The sequence below is a fragment of the Nerophis ophidion genome, linkage group LG10 (assembly GCF_033978795.1).
Source record: "Nerophis ophidion isolate RoL-2023_Sa linkage group LG10, RoL_Noph_v1.0, whole genome shotgun sequence".
Lineage (NCBI taxonomy): Eukaryota > Metazoa > Chordata > Actinopteri > Syngnathiformes > Syngnathidae > Nerophis > Nerophis ophidion.
This window is the reverse complement of record NC_084620.1, coordinates 111,446-134,765: the sequence shown is the minus strand read 5'-3', so window position 1 is coordinate 134,765 and position 23,320 is coordinate 111,446. Positions and strand designations below refer to the sequence as shown.

General features: G+C 43.6%; 1 protein-coding gene across 1 annotated transcript; it reads left to right on the top strand.

Annotated features, from left to right (window-relative positions):
* The first annotated feature begins 1,367 nt into the window (after positions 1-1,367).
* LOC133559958 (uncharacterized) lies at positions 1,368-16,397 on the top strand. The gene is made up of 2 exons (XM_061911944.1): positions 1,368-1,540; positions 15,433-16,397. Exon 2 carries the CDS (start codon positions 15,607-15,609, stop codon positions 16,210-16,212), a length of 606 nt encoding a protein of 201 aa, XP_061767928.1. The 5' UTR covers positions 1,368-1,540; positions 15,433-15,606; the 3' UTR covers positions 16,213-16,397.
* The last annotated feature ends 6,923 nt before the right edge of the window (positions 16,398-23,320 follow it).

Genomic DNA, 23,320 nt, shown 5'->3' with positions numbered 1-23,320 from the left:
TTATGTAAATGTGTATAGTAATTTTGCTCAAAATGCTCAATTCAGAGTCAAACAGGAATACATTTGGCATACATGATTTGGGAATATATTTACATTCAAGACAATTTTCATACTGTCTACTTGCTGTTTAATTCTTTATGATGGTTGCGATGTATAAACAGTAATATTATAATACAGTTTTAATGTTTGGTTTTTTTACATGTTATGCAATTATAGGGTGATATTCAATGATGTTACTAAATTAAATAAACATATAATAACACTAAATTGGCCCTAGTGTGTGAACGTGAGTGTGAATGTTGTCTGACTATCTGTGTTGGCCCTGCGATGAGGTGGCGACTTGTCCAGGGTATACACCGCCTTCCACCTGAATGCAGCTGAGATAGGCTCCAGCGACCCCCCGCGACCCAAAATGGACAAGCGGTAGGAAATGGATGGATGGATGGAGTTATCTAAATGTATATAGTAACTTACTCAAAATGCTCAATTCAGAGTCAAACAGGAATACATTTGTCATACATGATTTGGGAATATATTTACATTCAAGACCATTTTCATACTGTCTACTCGCTGTTTAATTCTTTATGATGGTTGTGATGTATAAACAGTAATATTATAATACAGTTTTAATGGTGTTAGCAACACTAAACTGGCCCTGGTGTGTGAATGTGAGTGTGAATGTTGTCTGTCTATCTGTGTTGGCCCTGCGATTAGGTGGCGACTTGTCCAGGGTATACACCACCTTCCGCCTGAATGCAGCTGAGATAGGCTCCAGCGACCCCCAGCTACCCAAAAAAGGACAAGGGGTAGAAAATGGATGGATGGATGTTTTTGTTTGTTTTTACAAGTTATGCAATAATAGGGTGACATTCAATGTTGTCACTAAATTAAATACAAATATAATAACACTATATTTGTCAGAATGTGTGAACGTGAGTGTGAATGTTATCTGTCTATCTGTGTTGGCCCCGCGATGAGGCGTGGACTTGTCCAGGGTGTACCCCGCCACCGCCCGAATGCAGCTGAGATAGGCTCCGGCACCCCCCCGCAATCCTAAAAGGGACAAGCGGTAGAAAATAGATGGATGGATGGATATAATAACATACGTTTGAATTAACTAGTGTTTTATTCAATAAACACATGAAGTACCTTCACAGAGTGCAAAATATGATTTTTTTACACAATCATTAACAACAGATTAATGAGTGTAAGGCGAGTAAACCTTAACTGTTTGCGCTGATGAAATCTGACACACTGACTCAGCCTACAGGCACAAAGGTTAAAGTCTGGTTCAGGACTTAACACATTTTTGTGGCTCTTTTTTGAGTCACCACTGACAACTGCCGACTGTTATGTCATGGATTTGGGAGGTGGAGCGACACAGAGAGAGGCGAGAGAAAGCAGGCTTGTACATTGTGTTATTTATTCCCGCACCAGATCCAGCATGCATGTCTGCCTGCCGCTTGCTTGAAGGGACTCAGTGTCTTAAAAAGCTTTTGGTCAAGCAGCTCAGTCTAGTCCGGCGCCGATAGGACCCCAGGTATGAAAAATGTTCTCTTTTCGATTCACTTTTTCTCTAAAGTTTCAGCAAAACCTTTAAAACATATAGAAGTATGCAATATGTTGGGCCTTTTATGAAGAGTGTTATTCAATTGGTAGGCAAAAAGTGCTGTCTGTAAACATGCCAGTGGGAAAAAAAAAGGTCACTATGGGTCATTTCAGTGTAGTGAAGGACAGAAGCTAACCTTGTCCAAAAACAAGCACAAGAAAAAAGTCCTAAATTTGAGGGTAAGAGAAAAGTAGTTTTTTACATGGACTCAATGATTATGTAGTTTATCAACGGTAGGGGTGGGATCAATGGGAATCCAATTTCCCCAAGTAGGCCAGTAAGTTAAGGAGGATCACAAAGATGGAGTGCGTGTTGAGGGATTAGGACGTTTGTGCTCGGGGGGGGGGAGGAGTAACGATGCCTGGACGAAGAGCACGCTCCCCAATAATATGACGGCGGCAAATAATCCGAAATAACTGTGTCCCAAAATTCCAAAACAGGGCTAAAAAAAAGATTAAAATGTTTCAAATGTCTAATTTGTTTGAGACATGTTTAGCCATCCATCCATCCATTTTCTACCGCTTATTCCCTTTTGGGGTCGAGTGCCATCTCCGGGTTGGGGAGGAGACCCTGCCCCAAGTGGAGGAGTTCAAGTACCTAGGAGTCTTGTTCACGAGTGGGGGAAGAGTGGATCGTGAGATCGACAGGCGGATCGGTGCGGCGTCTTCAGTAATGCGGACGTTGTACCGATCCGTTGTGGTGAAGAAGGAGCTGAGCCGGAAGGCAAAGCTCTCAATTTACCGGTCGATCTACGTTCCCATCCTCACCTATGGTCATGAGCTTTGGGTCATGACCAAAAGGATAAGATCACGGGTACAAGCGGCCGAAATGAGTTTCCTCCGCCGTGTGGCGGGGCTCTCCCTTAGAGATAGGGTGAGAAGCTCTGCCATCCGGGAGGAGCTCAAAGTAAAGTCGCTGCTCCTTCACATCGAGGGGAGCAAGATGAGGTGGTTCGGGCATCTGGTCAGGATGCCACCCGAACGCCTCCCTAGGGAGGTGTTTAGGGCACGTCCAGCTGGTAGGAGGCCACGGGGAAGACCCAGGACACGTTGGGAAGACTATGTCTCCCGGCTGGCTTGGGAACGCCTCGGGATCCCCCGGGAAGAGCTAGACGAAGTGGCTGGAGATAGGGAAGTCTGGGCTTCCCTGCTTAGGCTGCTGCCCCCGCGACCCGACCTCGGATAAGCGGAAGATGATGGATGGATGGATGGATGGACATGTTTAGCCATCCATCCATCCATTTTCTACCGCTTATTCCCTTTTGGGGTCGCGGGAAGCGCTGGCGCCTGTCTCAGCTACAATCGGGCGGAAGGCGGGGTACACCCTGGACAAGTCGCCACCTCATCGCAGGGCCAACACAGATAGACGGACAACATTCACACTCACATTCACACACTAGGGCCAATTTAGTGTTGCCAATCAACCTATCCCCAGCCAAGTTCTATTTAATAGCGTCACGTTTACACTCTTCAACACGTCCAAAAATAGGAGTAAATTACTCCTTTTATGTCTCAGTCTGCTCACTTCCTGTTTAACACAATCCATAGTACCGTATTTCTTTGAATTGCCGCCTGGGCGCTAATTCATTTAAAACTTCTTCTCACTCCTGCGCTTACCAAAGGCATGCAGTAAAAGTAAGCATGCGCTAATTATTTCAAAACCTCTTCTCACTCCGACACTTACCAAAGGTATGCAGTAAAAATTTGAGTGTGATGTAAGCTTGGACCTTAAATCCCACTGAATAGCTCTCAATCTTCTTCCCTTTATGCGATTTCAAATGACCTGTATTGAAATCGGCCTCCTCCATTTTGAAAATGATGACAGGGGAAGTGTCACTCGTGACGTCACGAGTTTGACCAGGCGGTAATACCAAGCATGCGCTAATTATTTTGGGAAGCGAGTTTGACCCGGCAGTAATTCAAGGCAGGCGCATACTATATGCCCGGCGACAATTCAAGGAAATACGGTAATTCATTTCTGATTATGTTGGCCCTGCGATGAGGTGGCGACTTGTCCAGGGTGTACCCCGCCTTCCGCCCGATTGTAGCTGAGATAGGCACCAGCGCCCCCCGCCACCCCAAAGGGAATAAGCGGTAGGAAATGGATGGATGGAAAATTAGCTAAATATATATTGTATGGCCGCGACAACTGATCAGAAATATATTTGTCATGATCCACATTTTGGATCATGGCATATTCTGGTTTTGGTTCTGTTTGTTATCACATTCTGTCTAGTATTTGTCTTCCTCAGTTCTTTGTGGCACTTCCTGGTTTTGTTCCGTTGTCATAGTTACCCATTTAGTGTCACCTGTCTCTCCTTTGATCACGCGCACCTGCCCTTGATTAGTTATCTCCCTATTTAATACCGCCTTTGTTTGACATTCTTTCTCGGACTCTTGTTTGCTTCACGCAACAGTTGACGTCGCTCTTTCCAGCATTGTGGTAACTACCTTCATGTACATTAGCTTCCATGCTATTTCAGTTGTTTGTCCCAAGCTCATGCTAGCGCTTTCTTTTTTGTTTGTTAGTGCCTTCGAGCAAGTGTTTTTGGTTCTTAGTCTGTTTTAGTTAGTGTAAATAAATTATTGTTCCTACTTCACGCTGTGTCCATCTTCGCTGCACCCACGAGAGAACAACTCGTCACCACAATGCCACCAAGACGTCACAATTTTGGTCCCAACTTTCCACAAGTGGGAGAGAAAAGAACAGAGAATGTGTATTGATTAGTACTGTCCAACGATTAATTTTCAAACTAAAACAATCTCACTTTTGAGCCATGATTAATCACAGAAAAATACGAAGCTAGACGCCGAAAATATAGCTGCGACAAATGATCAGAAATGTTTGTGTGGCAATATTTCAAAACGGGGCTAAAACACTAAAATATATTAGTTTTAGACACGCTTAGCAAGGCTAAACTTAACAATGTTATGTTTATATTGATCGACAAGTTCGAAAAGGAGCAGAAATAACCAAATGTTAGCTACTCCTTCCCTATGTTCACTTCCTGTTTAAAACATTTGATAGTATATAACAACAGGGAGAGAAAATATCCGAGAATATGTAATGAATTTAGTGCAGTCACACCATTACATTTTCAAATCAGATTAATCACACTTTTGAATTGCGATTAATCACAGCTAGACACCAAAAATATGGCCACGACAAATGATCAGAAATATTTGTGTCCCAACATTCCAAAACATGGCTAAAAATACTGAAACCACATGCAAAACAAAGTTACATTTAATAACTTCACATTTAAATTATTCAACATGTCCAAATAGAGCGGTAGAAGGAACTTGATCTTATTTGCTCCTTCTCTACGCCCCAACCGGTTCACACCCTGTTTAACAAGTTCCATATTACATAAGAACATGGAGAGAGAAGAACAGAATACGTTTAATGACTAATACTGTCGAATGATGACTTTTTTTAAATAGAATTAATACAAATTTTGAATAGCGATTAATCGTGATAAACACATTGAATAATGTGACCGTGAGGGATGATAAGAATAAATATCTTTGTCCCAACTTTACATATTATATATCAAAGAGAGAGAGAAAAGAACAAATAATGTGTAATGATTAGTGCTGTCGAACGCTTAATTTCTAAACTGGATGAAGCACACTTTAAATTGCGATCAATCGTGATTAATCACGGTAAAAACATCACACTTCAACATATCTAACATGTAAATGACGCCCCTTTCCTAGCTCAGCAGTGCAAATGAGAAAATGTTCTCAGATCTCTTTACCCTGGCTGAATTCGGATTAAATAAATATTCAAATGCTTGAAAACGACAAAGTAAATGTTTAAATACCACATTTCCCAGAAGGCTCAGCGCTGTAGACAGGAAAAGGAAGTAGGTCTGAGCTCCGCAGAAAGAGTGCAATTGTACCATTTGATGAATAAATAGTTATTATTTTGTTACACGTTATTGTTCCTGCTTTCTCTGCACAAGAAACACACGTAATGTACAAGTGAACGTAGACTACAGACTAAGTAGGGAACCTATGGCTCGCGAGCCAGATGTGGCTCTTTTGATGACTGCATCTGGCTCTCGGGTAAATCTGAGCTGACATTGCTTAACACGATAAGTAATGAATAATAACATTCTCAGGCATTTTTATGTTCGAGAAATTGCGTTAATGGTAAGAAGTAGTTTATTTTGTTATTGGTTAGTGTGGGTCTTGCCCTCCAGGGGGTTCTTAAGACCACCAAGCACCAACATTAGAGCCTGTTTCAGGGTTACAATATTGTTTTATTATTCAATAAGTCTCTCAGTTGCTTTCCAACAATTGTCTTTTTCTCTTTCGTTCTCGCTCGCGCTCTGGCTCCAGCCCCAACCCCGTCTCTCCTCTTGGCTGCTGCTTATAACATTGCAACAGATGATTAGATAAAAAGGCCCAGGTGGGCCTTTTAAGCACCTGTCGCTGATTTCGAGGCCGGTCCCGGCAACACCCTGCTTCGCTGCAGGCCCACAGGACACGCCCCCTCCACAGTTAGCTTCAGAATAACAATGTTATTAAAAAGAATAAGAGACCTATTATACTCTACAAATGTTGTTCTTACTTAAAAATGCACGCGTTTATTTGTGTTTAGTGTTTAAAAAAATATTACATGGCTCTTACGGAAATACATTTGAAAATATTTGGCTTCTTGGCTCTCTCAGCCAAAAAGGTTCCCGACCCCTGGACTAAGAAATAATGATTCAGATAGATAATAAGAAACAGTGATTTTCAAACTAGTGGTATACGGGCTCCACTTAGTGGTACGGCAAAAAAAAGACAGTACAGCGTTTTATTTTCCTATATTCAAACACAGTGTTACTGTTCAAACTACGTGTAATGTTGCAGTGGCCCAAAAAATAAAATAAACTTGTCAAATAAAACCTTCGCCTCATCTTTAATGAATACTCAGGCCTACTATGCAACTCTGGTTTAATATTGGTCATTTTGGTGGTACTTGGTGCGAGATGGTAAAAAAAAGTTTGAGAGCCACTGCAGTAGAATATTTAACAGTGATGAAATAGGCATGTTTCAAATATTTCCTATGATTAAAAAGGACAAGCTCGGGCCAACACAAAATGTTGTCAACGTGAGGCAAGTGGAGCACGTGTTGAGGTCTATTCTGGGTCGGGCCGGGCGGTGAATAGTTTCCGCGGTCCACGGCAGACGAGGGTCACCTTCGCACGACACGTTTGAGCGCAAATTATGCACAGACAGTGGAAAATGTTTGTTTTGTCTAGCAGGAAATTTGAGGATGTCTTAAAATAAGCCCAAGCAGGGACACATTTGAAACGGAAATTAAAAATAAATCCTCCCTCTGGTTTCTTTTATGTTGGACTCTCAAGCCATGTGAAAAGGCCTTGGTGACAGATTGATTTATGAGGTCTTAACATAGTTGGATATGCATTTGAAGACTTTATTGGTAGCTAATGTTCCTACCAGGGTCTCTTTTTGCGGTGCACGTTGATATTTAAATAGTAGAATTTTATTGAGATGAATAAGATTGGTCTTTTTGGAAGGTCTGGTGAAACCTGCCTGATGAACAAGCATTTACCCCTAAAATTGTTTGAAATTAAATCCAACAGAGGGCAGCAAAGTTCAAATGTACACATTCCACACACAATTATTGTGTCTTGGCATGATGATGTCCAATGGCATTAATTGTGGGCAACTTTTATAACTTTCAGTGTCCTCTGCAGCATTGACATATTTAGTCATTAGGGGACCTGAGAAAAACCTTGTCATTGACAAAAACAACATGCTAAATTATCCTATTTTTAGAATAAAATCATGCACACTAACATTAAAGCTTGGCACACCATGCTATAAGGGCTTCACGGTGGGAGAGGGGTTAGTGCGTCTGCCTCACAATACCAAGTTCCTGCAGTCCTGGGTTCAAATCCAGGCTCGGGATCTTTCTGTGTGGAGTTTGCATGTTCTCCCCGTGAATGCGTGGGTTCCCTCCGGGTACTCCGGCTTCCTCCCACCTCCAAAGACATGCACCTGGGGATAGGTTGATTGGCAACACTAAATTGGCCCTAGTGTGTGAATGTTGTCTGTCTATCTGTGTTGGCCCTGCGATGAGGTGGCGACTTGTCCAGGGTGTACCCTGCCTTCCGCCCGATTGTAGCTGAGATAGGCGCCAGCGCCCCCCGCGACCCCGAAAGGGAATAAGCGGTAGAAAATGGATGGATGGATGGACACCATGCTATATGATTGTCTCTGATCTCAATGTTTTTACTGTAAAAGACAAGAACACTAATCAATATTCATTAAAGTGAAAGACATATCACAAGACTATTTGGACAGTTACAGCGTATCTGGAAAGCATTCACAGTGCTTCACTTTTCCACAGATTATTCCAAAATGGAATAATTTCCTTTTTGTCCTCAAACTTCGACACATAATATTCCCAAAATAAAGGTTTTGATACTTTTTTTTGCAATGTATTAAAAAAAAAAAACCCCACTAAAAAGTACATAAATATTCACAGCCTCTTCTCAATACTTTGTTGATACACTTTTCACAGCAATAACACCCTCAAGTATTTTTTAACAAAGATTCACCCATTCCTCTTTGCATCACTTCTTAAGCTCAATCAGGTTGGATGGAAAGCATCAAGGATGTCTCTATACATTGCTGCATTCATCTTAGTCTAGTCAAGGAGATGACCAAGAACTTGATGGCCACTCTGACAGAGCTACAGCATTCTTCTTGGAGAGAGGAGAACCTTCCAGAAGAACAACCACTTCTGCAGTAATCAACCAATCAGGCCTGTATGGTAGTGTCCATTTTTTTTGTAAAAAGTTTGCCAAAATGCACCTAAAAGACTCTCGGACCATGAAAAAGTAAATTATCTGGTCTGATGAGACAAAGATTGATATCTTTGGCAGAAATGCCAGGCATCATGTTCAGAGGAAAGTAGGCAAATAGCCTCCCTACAGTGCAAGCATGGTGGTGACAGCATCATGCTGTTTGATTGATTGATTGAAACTTTTATCAATAGATTTCAATCAATCAATCAATCAATGTTTATTTATATAGCCCCAAATCACAAATGTCTCAAAGGACTGCACAAATCATTACGACTACAACATCCTCGGAAGAACCCACAAAAGGGCAAGGAAAACTCACACCCAGTGGGCAGGGAGAATTCACATTCAGTGGGACGCCAGTGACAATGCTGACTATGAGAAACCTTGGAGAGGACCTCAGATGTGGGCAACCCCCCCCCTCTAGGGGACCGAAAGCAATGGATGTCGAGCGGGTCTAACATGATACTGTGAAAGTTCAATCCATAGTGGCTCCAAGACAGCAGTGAGAGTCCCGTCCACAGGAAACCATCTCAAGCGGATCAGCAGCGTAGAGATGTCCCCAACCGATACAGGCGAGCGGTCCATCCTGGGTCCCGACGAGCGGTCCATCCTGGGTCTCGACTCTGGACAGTCAGTACTTCCTCCATGGTCATCGGACCGGACCCCCTCCACAAGGGAGGGGGGGACATAGGAGAAAGAAAAGAAGCGGCAGATCAACTGGTCTAATAAGGAGGTCTATTTAAAGGCTAGAGTATACAGATGAGTTTTAAGATGAGACTTAAATGCTTCTACTTAAATGCTTCTACTGAGGTAGCATCTCGAACTGTTACCGGGAGGGCATTCCAGAGTACTGGAGCCCGAACGGAAAACGCTCTATAGCCCGCAGACTTTTTTTGAGCTCTAGGAATCACTAATAAGCCGGAGTCCTTTGAACGCAGATTTCTTGCCGGGACATATGGTACAATACAATCGGCAAGATAGGATGGAGCTAGACCGTGTAGTATTTTATACGTAAGTAGTAAAACCTTAAAGTCACATCTTAAGTCCACAGGAAGCCAGTGCAGGTGAGCCAGTACAGGTATATATGTATGTATATATGTATATAAAGGTATATACAGTACAGGCGTAATATGATCAAACTTTCTTGTTCTTGTCAAAAGTCTAGCAGCCGCATTTTGTACCAACTGTAATCTTTTAATGCTAGACATGGGGAGACCCGAAAATAATACGTTACAGTTATCGAGACGAGACGTAACAAACGCATGGATAATGATCTCAGCGTCTTTAGTGGACAAAATGGACAAATTGTACAGTACATATTCCGTACAATTGACCACTAAATGGTAACACCCGAATAAGTTTTTCAACTTGTTTAAGTCGGGGTCCACGTAAATCAATTCATGGTATGCTGTGGGGATGGTTATCAGGAACTGGCTAGTTAGGATAAAGAGAAAGATGAATGCAGCAATGTACAGAGACATCCTGGATGAAAACACTTCCCTTTCAGCCTGGAGGTGCAGCAAAGAGGAATGGGTGAAAGTGCTCAAAGATAGGTGTGCCAAGCTTGTGGCATTGTATTCAAAAAAGACTTGGAGCTGGAATTGCTGCCAAAGGTGTATCAACAAAGTATTGAGCAAAGGCTGTGAATACTTATGTACGTGTGATTTATTTATGTTTTGATAAATATGCAAATAAGAAAAAATTAAAATTTCTCACATTGTCAGTTTTAATAAATACTGTTTTCTTCTTGTCTTCTCCTCTTCTTCGCTCCATTTGTCTAACTCTGCTTAATTTTTACACAAACTTTTCAAAACCGCACCAACCAGTTGGCCTCGGAACGTCTGCACGTGTGCAGCAACATGAACTAGGCCACTGAATAGGAAGGGAGGTGGAGCTGTCGAAATGATCTAGTTGATTAAACACTTTGATGCAGTTTTAAATGGGGGTGTCGTGATCCATTATTGATATATGTTCAATGTCAGCAAAAAAACCCCAAAACAGTAATGGATATCGGCTTGAATCTAAACGCTGCGCTATAATCTCTGATACAAGCAGTCCTGCAGCTTGTTTATTTGTGCAAAGCTGGACAGCCAGTTAACATTTAAATGGCCTCCAAGCACACACTTCTAGTTTAGTCAAAATGTAAACACGGTAGGCTATAGGTTACTAGGAGCGAGCAGCTACACAACAGCTAAGTACACAATAGCACACAAGCTACATTTCCTTTTGCAGTCTAAAACAACACACTTGTCAATATAAACAAGTATCAGGTAATCATAGTTGCATATTACTTACGCATACTAAGTCTCCAAGGCAGGACCGTATTAGAAAGTATCCAGTAACAAACGTGTCCGCATCATCTTATATCATGGTGTTAAACTGCAAATTAACACACCACTTTGAAAGCATACATGGTTAGCGTTTTTCATATCAACCTATTTTTTCCTGAGTAATGTCACATGACCAAACGTTATGTAACATTCTGTACTACAAAATAATAAAAGCATTTATATAACACACGATGATATCGAATCGGATTTATTTCATGTAGTCATGTTTCGAATGTGAAAAACTTGTATCGGGACATTAAGTGTACAACTTAACACAAAAATAAACAATTACTTGACTTGAATTAAAAACAATCTTGATTATAGTTTTTTAATGAGACTACTAGGGAGGTGGCGACTTGTCCAGGGTGTACCCTGCCTTCCGCCCGATTGTAGCTGAGATAGGCGCCAGCGCCCCCCGCGACCCCGAAAGGGAATAAGCGGTAAAAAATGGATGGATGGATGGATACTAGGGCAAGTGTTTTTATTTACTTAAATACACGCTGTTGTTTGTATTATGTAAATACGGTTTTTGTCCTGCAAGACGACCACTTGCAACAAAATGTTGTTCTTGTTCAAATTTGAAAGACAATTAAGAAAGTTTCTAAGGCTCCTTCTGCACAAAGGTTGTCCAGGGTAAATCCCACCTAACATTATCACTGTCCACACACACAATGGTCGTTTGAGACCCCCACACCCCCTTCGTCCGCCGACGCAACGCAACCTAGTACGCATGCGCGGAAAATCAATCAATCAATCAATGTTTACTTATATAGCTCTAAATCACTAGTGTCTCAAAGGGCTGCACAAACCACCACGACATCCTCGGTAGGCCCACATAAGGGCAAGGAAAACTCACACCCAGTGGGACGTCGGTGACAATGATGACTATGAGAACATGATACTGTGATACTGATGATACTGATGACTATGAGAACATATGAGAACATGATACTGTGAAAGATCAATCCATAATGGATCCAACACAGTCGCGAGAGTCCAGTCCAAAGCGGATCCAACACAGCAGCGAGAGTCCCGTTCACAGCGGAGCCAGCAGGAAACCATCCCAAGCGCACGTCATATTCACCACAGGTGTTGCTTTGTGTGCACGTTCATAAAATACATTTAACTTATCTGAACAATATCCAGTGTTGTGGTATTTCAATTAACTGGAATCCAGTGTGCTGTGGGGCCCTATTGTAGTGGATCACACCTGAGCCATCATCAATGAATCCAATCTTTATTGGAAACGTGAAAGTAAACAATATGATAAAGAACATTTTGCATCAATCAGACTAGGAATCTAGATATCTGATAAGGACACTCCTGTTTTTCCTTCACCTTCATTGTCCAGTCGTTTTTGGTGACCTTATATACTCTGGACCTAGACGTTGAGTCCACGACAAACATGGCGGACAATAACTGGTACAGTCTGCTTTGCCGGTCCAAATGCTTCCGATGTTTTCCGCAGTCTTACCTCGTCGGCGAGGTTATACTAAGCACGCGCTACATTTTTTATTCTCGCTGCGTCTCCTTCGATAAATGGACAAAGTTTTTCGCTAAGTAGAATCACAGCTGATCTGGACATACGAAAGTTCTCTTGCTGTCTGAGACGTGTTGTATCCGGAATAGCTGCAATCGCGCGTTTCTTCTCTTTAGGTATTCCTGTGTGATTTCCACAAGTGTCTTTACATGTAGAAGGAGAAACACGGCACGTCTGTATGACTCGCCTCCATCTTTCCAGCGGTTTGCTTCGGTTGTTATGAAGCTGGCCGTGGCGCGTTTTTTCGTCCGTCACTTTCTGACTTCTCTTCCTCTCCGAACTCCGTTTGTAAACGATCAATGAGTCCATACAAAGCAAAGAGCCGGAGATTAAGGAACTAAGGCACTTACCTGTGAAAAAAATTATCCAAGGAGGGGAATCTTAAACAATGGTTTGGTGTGGCTTACACGGGGCTTAGGCTAAATAATTACTCGTTTAAGGGGTTATCTGGCTTAGTGTAGACATAGCCTAAGTCTAACTGAATTGAGGCCCTTAGCAGAAAATCATTTACCGTATTTCCTTGAATTGTCGCCGGGCATATAGTATGCGCCTGCCTTGAATTACTGCCGGGTCAAACTCGTTTCGCAAAATAATTAGCGCATGCTTAGTATTACCGCCGGGTCAAACTCGTGACGTCACCAGTGACACTTCCCCTGTCATCATTTTCAAAATGGAGGAGGCTGATCTCAATACCGGTAATTTGAAATCGCATAAAGGGAAGAACAATAAGAGCTATTCAGTAGGATTTAAGGTCCAAATTATTAAATACCGGTATGCTAAAAAGAACATCCATCCATCCATTTTCTACCGCTTATTCCCTTTCGGGGTCGCGGGGGGCGCTGGCGCCTATCTCAGCTACAATCGGGCGGAAGGCGGGGTACACCCTGGACAAGTCGCCAGCTCATCACAGGGCCAACACAGATAGACAGACAACATTCACACACTAGGGACCATTTAGTGTTGCCAATCAACCTATCCCCAGGTGCATGTCTTTGGAAGTGGGAGGAAGCCGGAGTACCCGGAGGGAACCCACGCATTCACGGGGAGAACATGCAAACTCCACACAGAAAGATCCCGAGCCTGGATTTGAACCCAGGACTGCAGGAACTTCGTATTGTGAGGCAGACGCACTAACCCCTCTGCCACCGTGAAGCCCGCTAAAAAGAACAGTAAGCAGCTATGTTTTATTAATATACCGTAGCTGCGTGTGCCAAATGAATCATTAAATGACTCCCGCCTCCTGTTGGTAGAGGGCGCTAGAGATCCTACTTGCGACTACTCGGCTACAGAATAAGTGACAATGAGTGACGTGATATGTGCTGGGACGGATATGACACCTTTTGGGTTGTAACACTCCTATGTAAACAACTGGGCTGAAATAAAGCATGTTCCAGTCCTAAATACCCAGTGTATTATTTATATAATAACACTTCATGGTGGCAGCGATGGGATGAAGAGATCACCCACGGAGCAGAACGGGAGGGGGAGTTGTCCAAAGAAATTCTGTCGTCGCCCGCAATACACGTGAGGAGCCGAGCTAACTGATAGCAGCGGTCTGATAGCAGTTTTCTAAACTGGACTTTTAATCGAACCAGGAGGTAATAAAGGAAGACTTTTAAAACTGAAGAAAGATAAGGAAGACTTCTATAAATAAGTTATCAATGTTTTTTGATCAGCAGGAGCTGGCATGGACTTTATTTATAAGTAAAGGTAAGACCATAATAACGTTTTTTTTTATTAAATGTGCTTTTCATGATGGTATCTTTATATCACACTCAATTTTTTACTGTATGCCTTTGGTAAGTGCCGGAGTGAGAAGAGGTTTTAAAATAATTAGCGCATGCTTACCTTTACCGCATGCCTTTGGTAAGCGCAGGAGTGAGAAGAGGTTTTAAATTAATTAGCGGAAATACGGTATATAATTTTAAAATCTAAATTAAATTTTATTTTGTTTTATACTAAAAGAAAAACATTTTTTGAGTGTAAAACAACCAAATATAATATATATTAAATATTTTCCTAAGACCTGTCCTGCCAGTATGTGAACCTTGTACTTGTGCTTGAGAGCGCGTGCACTTCCCCACCAAACCACAGGGAACTTTGTGCACTTCTGTCATTATAATCATATCAATGCTAGAGCATGAAGGGGCTAGGAATCTGTTTGCAGCGCATTTTTATATAAAGTGCCCTGTCTTTTATGTATTGACATGCGCTTATTCACGCAAAATGAGCCCACGATCTCGGGGCCCCGGGAAATTTTGGGGCACTAGGTATTCGCCTTTGATTGCCTGAGGGTAAGTCCACCCCTACTCTGCAGTGGACATTTTTTTGCCAGAGTTACACATTGTTCCACTTTTGCACAAATGTCCACTGCAGAGGACGCTGGCTCTCATGAGAATATAAATAAATAAATGATAAATGGGTTGTACTTGTATAGCGCTTTTCTACCTTCAAGGTACTCAAAGCGCTTTGACACTACTTCCACATTTACCTATTCACACACACATTCACACACTGATGGAGGGAGCTGCCATGCAAGGCGCCAACCAGCACCCATCAGGAGCAAGGGTGAAGTGTCTTGCTCAGGACATAACGGACGTGACGAGGTTGGTACTAGGTGGGGATTGAACCAGGGACCCTCGGGTTGCGCACGGCCACTCTCCCAACGCGCCACGCCGTCCCTATCAACAACACCTAGATACACCGCCGGCTTCACTGGGCCCGAGTTCACCAAAGATGGACTGATGCAAAGTGGAAAAGTGTTCTGTGGTCTGACGAGTCCACATTTCAAATTATATTTGTAAACTGTGGACATGGTGTCCTCCGGAACAAAGAGGAAAAGAACCATACGGATTGTTATAGGCGCAAAGTTCAAAAGCCAGCATATGTGATGGTATGGGGGTGTATTAATGCCCAAGGCATGGGTAACTTACACATCTGTGAAGGCACCATTAATGTTGAATGGTCCATACAGGTTTTGGAGCAACATATGTTGTCATCCAAGCAACGTTATCATGGACGCCCCTGTTTATTTCATCAAGACCACGCCACATTTAATATGTTTACATCCTTCCCAAAAAAGTATGATTATTTCTGAGAAACTCTTGTTTTGTCCCCCGCACAGCAGCCGGCCTTCATTCTGGAGGGCAAGGCCCCAGCCGAGTCCAGTGGGGGGGCCACAGGGGATGGCGAGCCGACCTCCCTCAGCTCTAACCCCGCCGCACATCCTCCACTGATCCACACGGAGAGTCCGGGATCCTGGCAGAGCGAGAGCCTGCTGGCTGAGTCCTGGTCCACCATGGGGGACGTGGACCCAGAGGACATCAAAAGCCTGGACAGCAGCGACGGGGCGGCCCTGGCCGGGGACGAGAATCACTCCTTCAACTCCGACATGGTGCACCTGGAGCGGGAGGAGGCGGAGATGCTGGAGGAGGTCGCCGGAGAAGAGAAGGGAGGGGGGTCAGAGGACGAGGGCGAGGAGCTTCAGACGAGCGTGTTGAGCGTTCTGGGTGGGGCGTCGGACCTCCTGGTGTCAGCTGAAGAACCTCTCATGGAGAAGGGAGCAGCAGCAGAGGTCTTGCATGTGGTCCCTCCCATGGCGCTGCCCCCCCTGCCCGTCTTCCGGCTTGAACCCCCCTCCACCACCTCCACTCCCACCCCGTCGGCAGCAGCTGAGGAGCTTCCTTACCCCGCACCCGGGCTACTTCCTCCTTCTTCCATTCTCCCGCCAGCTGCCGAGGGGCTGGAACTGGCCCAGAAGCACCTCTCGGAGGCAGGGGAAAATTCATGGAATGGGTCCGCCGGTCCAACGAGTGAGCTTTCAGTGCTGCTGTGTGGCGGCGCCGCTCTCGTGGCCGTAGTCGGAGTCGTGGCTTACGGCGCTGTGGCCTACTGCAGGAAGTAGAGGCCTTTCTGTTATAAATATTCCACTTTCTTGTCAGCAATCATGAAATAATGTGACTTTTCCTGGTCATGTAGTCAACAATAATGACCTGGTTGGTCTGATTGTGTTTGCGCTACCTCAGCTCACAGCAGAGCTCCTGGCCTTTTCCACAGATCTGTATGCATAAAATCTTACTGAAGAATTCACATTTTCTCTTCTTTTTTCGTGATGATTATGTGCTGTCATCATTTAAACAGATTGTGAACGTCTTTTTCTCGTGGGTCTCCCTGATGGCGACAGATCCTCACAGTAGCCCGGGAGTCTGGTGTTATCAATGTTTTTACTGTGCGCAGACGCACGCCAGGACCGTACTTCACTCTACAACTTTTCAGTCTCTTGGCTTAGAAGCACCTCACGACAGTCTTTGCTCCGTGACTTTTCAGTCTTCTTTGGTTCACTCTTCCTCTTACTGTGGTCTCGTGCGTGTCCGTGCCTCCGCTCACCAGCAATTCCAACTCCAACAACGTGTCTCGGACCGGCTGCTGCTAATAAAGCCGATAGGTGATTAGATACCCAGTCTCAGCTGGGCAATCTACTCACCTGCCGCTGGCTTCGAGGCCGGTCCTTACACACCCCGCTCCGCGACAGGCCCGCTGACCACACCCCCCTCCACACAGATCTATCAAAATCAGAAATCAATTATAAAAAAGGGCATCAACTTGTGGACGTCTTCATCTGTTGCGGTTCATTTTTTCAAACACAGGGAGGCACTAGTTGGCAGGCAAGGTTTGTGTCGTCTGCAGAGGACATTTGTTTTTGGTCATTTTATTTGAACACATTTTGGGAAAAAAAAACATGTGCTGTTACGCAAAAACACAAATGTCCACTGCAGAGGACGCTGCTCTCAAAATGAGGGAATAAATATGTAGATTTTGCAGTAAAAAACTGGCAGATCAGTCACCGAAATGTTACCATGAAAGATAATAATAATAATTTAATTGGTATCAATAATACATTGGTATATATTGTGGTATTTGCACCAAATAAACGGAAATACAGTAACACTGTTTTTTAACGGTGAAATTCCGGTGACTGAGCTGCCATTTTTATTTTCACGGTAAAATCAATCACAAATGGTACGAATGCTATTTTTGTGGTAACATTTTGACGACTCAGCCGCCAGTTTTTTACAGTAACATTTACAGTCGTTTTACAATGCATTACTGCAAATTGAAAAACCGTTACCACTGTTATTTTTACGGTAAAATTTAGCAGACGGTGCTGTCAGTTTTTGACCGTAAAATCTACTGACTTTTTCCACATTGCAGGAAGATGTTTTTATTCCATCTAACCATCCATCCATTTTTCTACAGTTCGTCCCTTTCGGGGTCACGGGGGATCGGGCGAGGGGGATTGGGTGATGGAGCTTATCTCAGCTGCATTCGAAATCAACCTCATATCGTGCCTTTTCTCCATTTTTGGGTCCTACCGCACAATTGATGGGCGCGGTTTTCGCTCCCTTAGGAACCAGAAAAGAGCCGTGGAAGCGACCTGAAAAATAGAAGATTTTCAGAAAGGTTCATGAAACAGAACTTTTCCTACAGTAGGTGTTGATTTTCGAAAATAGGGGGCACTTTGATGCAAAATCTGTTTGTTTTTCTAACTTCACTTTCACCGCACATCTCTACCATACAAACATTCCTGCTACTCCTGACGTCACAGCAGGACCACAAAAAGACCAGAATACTGCACTTATCTGAGGTGTAATATTTGACAAAATTCCACAAAGACCAGTCACGAAACATCATTTTTTCTTCAGGTAAGTTTGATCACACTTTTCTGGTCCAGTAGGTGGGGTAGTACTCCCACACCCAAAAATGGCATAAAAGCCCACTTCATATAAGGTTAAAGTCCCATCAATAGTCATACACACACACTATACTGGCTAAATTATCCTCTGCATTTGACCCATCACCATGTTCACTCCCTGGGAGGTGAGGGGAGCAGTAATCAATCAATCAATCAATCAATGTTTACTTATATAGCCCTAAATCACTAGTGTCTCAAAGGGCTGCACAGACCACCACGACATCCTCGGTAGGCCCACATAAGGGCAAGGAAAACTCACACCCAGTGGGACGTCGGTGACAATAATGACTATGAGAACCTTAGAGAGGAGGAAAGCAATGGATGTCGAGCGGGTCTAACATGATACTGTGAAAGTTCAATCCACAATGGATCCAACACAGTCGCGAGAGTCCAGTCCAAAGAGGATCCAACACAGCAGCGAGAGTCCCGTTCACAGCGGAGCCAGCAGAAAACCATCCCAAGCGGAGGCGGACCAGCAGCGCAGAGATGTCCCCAGCCGATACACAGGCGAGCAGTACATGGCCACCGGATCGGACAGGACCCCCTCCACAAGGGAGAGTGGGACATAGAAGAAAAAGAAAAGAAACGGCAGATCAACTGGTCTAAAAAGGGAGTCTATTTAAAGGCTAGAGTATACAAATGAGTTTTAAGGTGAGACTTAAATGCTTCTACTGAGGTGGCATCGCGAACTGTTACCGGGAGGGCATTCCAGAGTACTGGAGCAGCGGTGGCCACGCTCAGAAACCATTTGGTGATTTAACCCCCAATTCCAACCCTTGATGCTGAGTGCCAAGCAGGGAGGTAATAGGTCCCATATTTATAGTCTTTGGTATGACTTGGCCAGGGTTTGAACTCACGACCTTCCAGTCTCAGGGCGGACACTCTAACTACTTTTGTTACGCGGCCTCTACAAAATAGAAAACATTTCATTACCATTAATAACTTTCCAGTAAATTTTTTTTTTTTTTTTTTTACAGTGCATGTTCTTCACGGTGGCAGAGAGGCTAGTGCATCTGCCTCACAATACGAAGTTCCTGCAGTCCTGGGTTCAAATTAGGCTTGGGATCTTTCTGTGTGGAGTTTGCATGTTCTCCCCGTGACTGCGTGGGTTCCCTGCGGGTACTCCGGCTTCCTCCCACTTCCAAAGACATGCACCTGGGGATAGGTTGATTGGCAACACTAAATTGGCCCTAGTGTGTGAATGTGAGTGTGAATGTTGTCTGTCTATTTGTGTTGGCCCTGCGATGAGGTGGCGACTTGTCCAGGGTGTACCCTGCCTTCCGCCCGATTGTAGTTGAGATAGGCGCCAGCGCCCCCCGCGACCCCGAAAGGGAATAAGCGGTAGAAAATGGATGGATGGATGTTCTAAGTTCCCCAACTCGCCTGAGAAACTCATCTTTCCTTACCTCCCGCAGCACAAGTGCCGCTAAATCCAAATCCCTCAACACTTGAAAAACATGAGCTCAGGCACACAATAAATCACAATCATACAATAAAGACTGACAATGCAGCTTTTTCAGTGCCAGGCTGTGAGTCACACAGATTGATTTTAGCGGCGCGACACTTCTTGATTTTCACGGTGTGCCAGTAAAATAGAGAAGAACAAAGGGGACAGAAGAGGAAGGAAAGTTCTTCTTTGTTTGGACTATTAAAAAAAAAGAGATGGTATCACGTTAACCACAGTGGAAAACACACACATCTTTCTCCCTCACTCACCAAATCTCCTGACAAAAGAGAGACCTCATGATAATAATGTATGAATGAAAGAAAAAGCAAAATACAAAGTAAAACAATATGAATACTGACACTCATTCAGTTTGTTTTTGAGAGATAAAGTGATAATAGAGTAGTTTGATGCCTCTTGTTTTAGGACACAAGTGATTGAACGGGAACTACAACAACGTCTTCACTCCTATTATGGAAAGTTCCGTATGACTTATATCCAAATTGACGGACCAGCGGAAGTCTTGAAAGGATTTGGTGCGTTTACGCGGTGTTTTGCAATCTTTTTTGAGCCAAGGCACATTTTTTTCTTTGAAAAAATCCTGAAGCACACCACAAGCAGAAATCATTGAAAAACAAAACTCAGTAGTTGGATATGAATTCAAACCATAACCAAAAGGGGCTGCGAATCATTGGGTGTCCCACGATTCGATTCAATATCGATTCTTAGGCTCGCAATTCATTGGTTGATTGGCAACACAAAAATTGGCCCTAGTGTGTGAATGTGAGTGTGAATGTTGTCTGTCTATCTGTGTTGGCCCTGCGATGAGGTGGCGACTTGTCCAGGGTGTACACGGCATTCCGCCCGATTGTAGCTGAGATAGGCAACACCCCCACCCCCCCACCCCCCACGACCCCAAAGGGAATAAGTGGTAGAAAATGGATGGATGGATGGTCGGGATTCGATTATAAATCGATTTTTTCGATTCAACGCGATTCTCGATTCAAAAATGATATTTTTCCGATTGAAAACGATTCTGTATTCATTCCACCCCACCCCAGTCTGCTGACATGCTAGCAGAGTAGTAGATATAAAAAAAAAAAAAAGCTTAAGCATTTAAGTCTCACCTTAAAACTCATTTGTATACTCTAGCCTTTAAATAGACTCCCTTTTTAGACCAGTTGATCTGCCGTTTCTTTTCTTTTTCTTCTATGTCCCACTCTCCCTTGTGGAGGGGGTCCGGTCCGATCCGGTGGCCATGTACTGCTTGCCTGTGTATCGGCTGGGGACATCTCTGCGCTGCTGATCCGCCTCCGCTTGGGATGGTTTCCTGCTGGCTCCGCTGTGAACGGGACTCTCGCTGCTGTGTTGGATCCGCTTTGGACTGGACTCTCGCGACTGTGTTGGATCCATTGTGGATTGAACTTTCACAGTATCATGTTAGACCCGCTCGACATCCATTGCTTTCCTCCTCTCTAAGGTTCTCATAGTCATTATTGTCACCGACGTCCCACTGGGTCATTATTGTCACCGATGTCCCACTGGGTGTGAGTTTTCCTTGCCCTTATGTGGGCCTACCGAGGATGTCGTGGTGGTTTGTGCAGCCCTTTGAGACACTAGTGATTTAGGGCTATATAAGTAAACATTGATTGATTGATTGATTATTGTAAAGGACAATGTTTTATCAACTGATTGCAATATTGTAAATTTGTTTAACTATTAAACGAACCAAAAATATGACTTATTTTATCTTTGAGAAAGCCACTGTGACACTATTGTACTTTTTATTTTTATTTTTACAAAAGTCTAATGATAATTTTTAATCACTGCTATGCTGAAATTATAACTAATATTGATACTGTTTATGATAATATTCATTTTTGTTTCACTACTTTTGGTTTGTTCTGTGTCGTGTATGTGTCTCCTCTCAATTGCTCTGTTTATTGCAGTTCTGAGTGTTGCTGGGTCAGGTTTGGTTTTGGGATTGGATTGCATTGTTATGGTATTGCTGTGTATTGTTTTGTTGGATTGATAAACATTTTTTTTTTTTTTAATCGATTTAAAAAAAAAAGAGAATCGATTCTGAATCGCACAACGTGAGAATCGCGATTCAAATTCCAATCGATTTTTTCCCACACCCCTAATAACCAAGCATGCATCACTGTAGCTCATGTCTCAAAGTAGGTGTACTGTCACAACCTGTCACATCACGCTGTGACTTATTTGGAGTTTTTTGGTGTTTTCCTGTGTGCAGTGTTTTAGTCCTTGTCATCTGCTCCAATTTTGGTGTTGCAGTTTCATCTCTTCCTTGAGCGCTATTCTCCACACCTGATTTGTTTTCGCTATCCAGACTATTTAAGTTGTGCGAACACTTTCCTTCTTTGTGTGAACATTGTTGATTGTCATGTCATGTACGGATGTACTTAGTGGACGCTGTATGTGCTCCACACACTGTAAGTCTTTGCTGTCGTCCAGCATTTTGTGTTTTGTTTACTTTGCAGCCAGTTCAGTTTTAGTTTTGTTTTGCATAGCCATGCCAAAGCTTCAATGCCTTTTCTTAGTGGCACTCGCCTTTTGTTTATTTTTGGTTTTAAGCATAAGATACCTTAGTACCTTCACGCTGCTTCCCGCTGTCGTCTGCATATTGTGATCACGACAAGACGTGTTTCCAACATCTACAAAGCAATTAGCTACCTGCTGCCACCTACTGATATGGAAGATATGTACTGATATGTACTGGCTCACCTGCACTGGCTTCCTGTGCACTTAAGATGTGACTTTAAGGTTTTACTACTTACGTATAAAATACTACACGGTCTAGCTCCATCCTATCTTGCCGATTGTATTGTACCATATGTCCCGGCAAGAAATCTGCGTTCAAAGGACTCCGGCTTATTAGTGATCCCCAAAGCCCAAAAAAAGTCTGCGGGCTGTAGAGCTTTTTCATTTCGGGCTCCAGTACTCTGGAATGCCCTCCCGGTAACAGTTCGAGATGCCACCTCAGTAGAAGCATTTAAGTCTCACTTTAAAACTCATTTGTATACTCTAGCCTTTAAATAGACTCCCTTTTTAGACCAGTTGATCTGCCGTTTCTCTTCTTTTTCTTCTATGTCCCACTCTCCTTTGTGGAGGGAGTCCGGTCCGATCCGGTGGCCATGTACTGCTCGCCTTTGTATCGGCTGGGGACATCTCTGCGCTGCTGATCAGCCTCCGCTTGGGATGGTTTCCTACTGGCTCCGCTGTGAACGTGACTCTCGCTGCTGTGTTGGATCCGCTTTGGACTGGACTCTCGCGACTGTGTTGGATCCATTATGGATTGATCTTTCACAGTATCATGTTCTCATAGTCATCAGTATCATCAGTATCACAGTATCATGTTCTCATAGTCATCATTGTCACCGACATCCCACTGGGTCATTATTGTCACCGACGTCCCACTGGGTCATTATTGTCACCGATGTCCCACTGGGTGTGAGTTTTCCTTGCCCTTATGTGGGCCTACCGAGGATGTCGTAGTGGTTTGTGCAGCCCTTTGAGACACTAGTGATTTAGGGCTATATAAGTAAACATTGATTGAAGAGTATAACATGGTTACTCTGCTGAGCTCTCGACAGTAGACACTCAACAACGGCACATTATTTACGGTTTATAATTACTTGTGGGCAAAAAATACTTTTAACCATATTAGGTGAAATTACAAAATCTCCCACGGCACACCAGACTGTATTTCACAACTAGTGTGCCGCGGCACAGTGGTTGAAAAAACGTACCTTGAGGCGGCCAAAGCCTATTTTAAGTTGATGCTATCAAAATTTG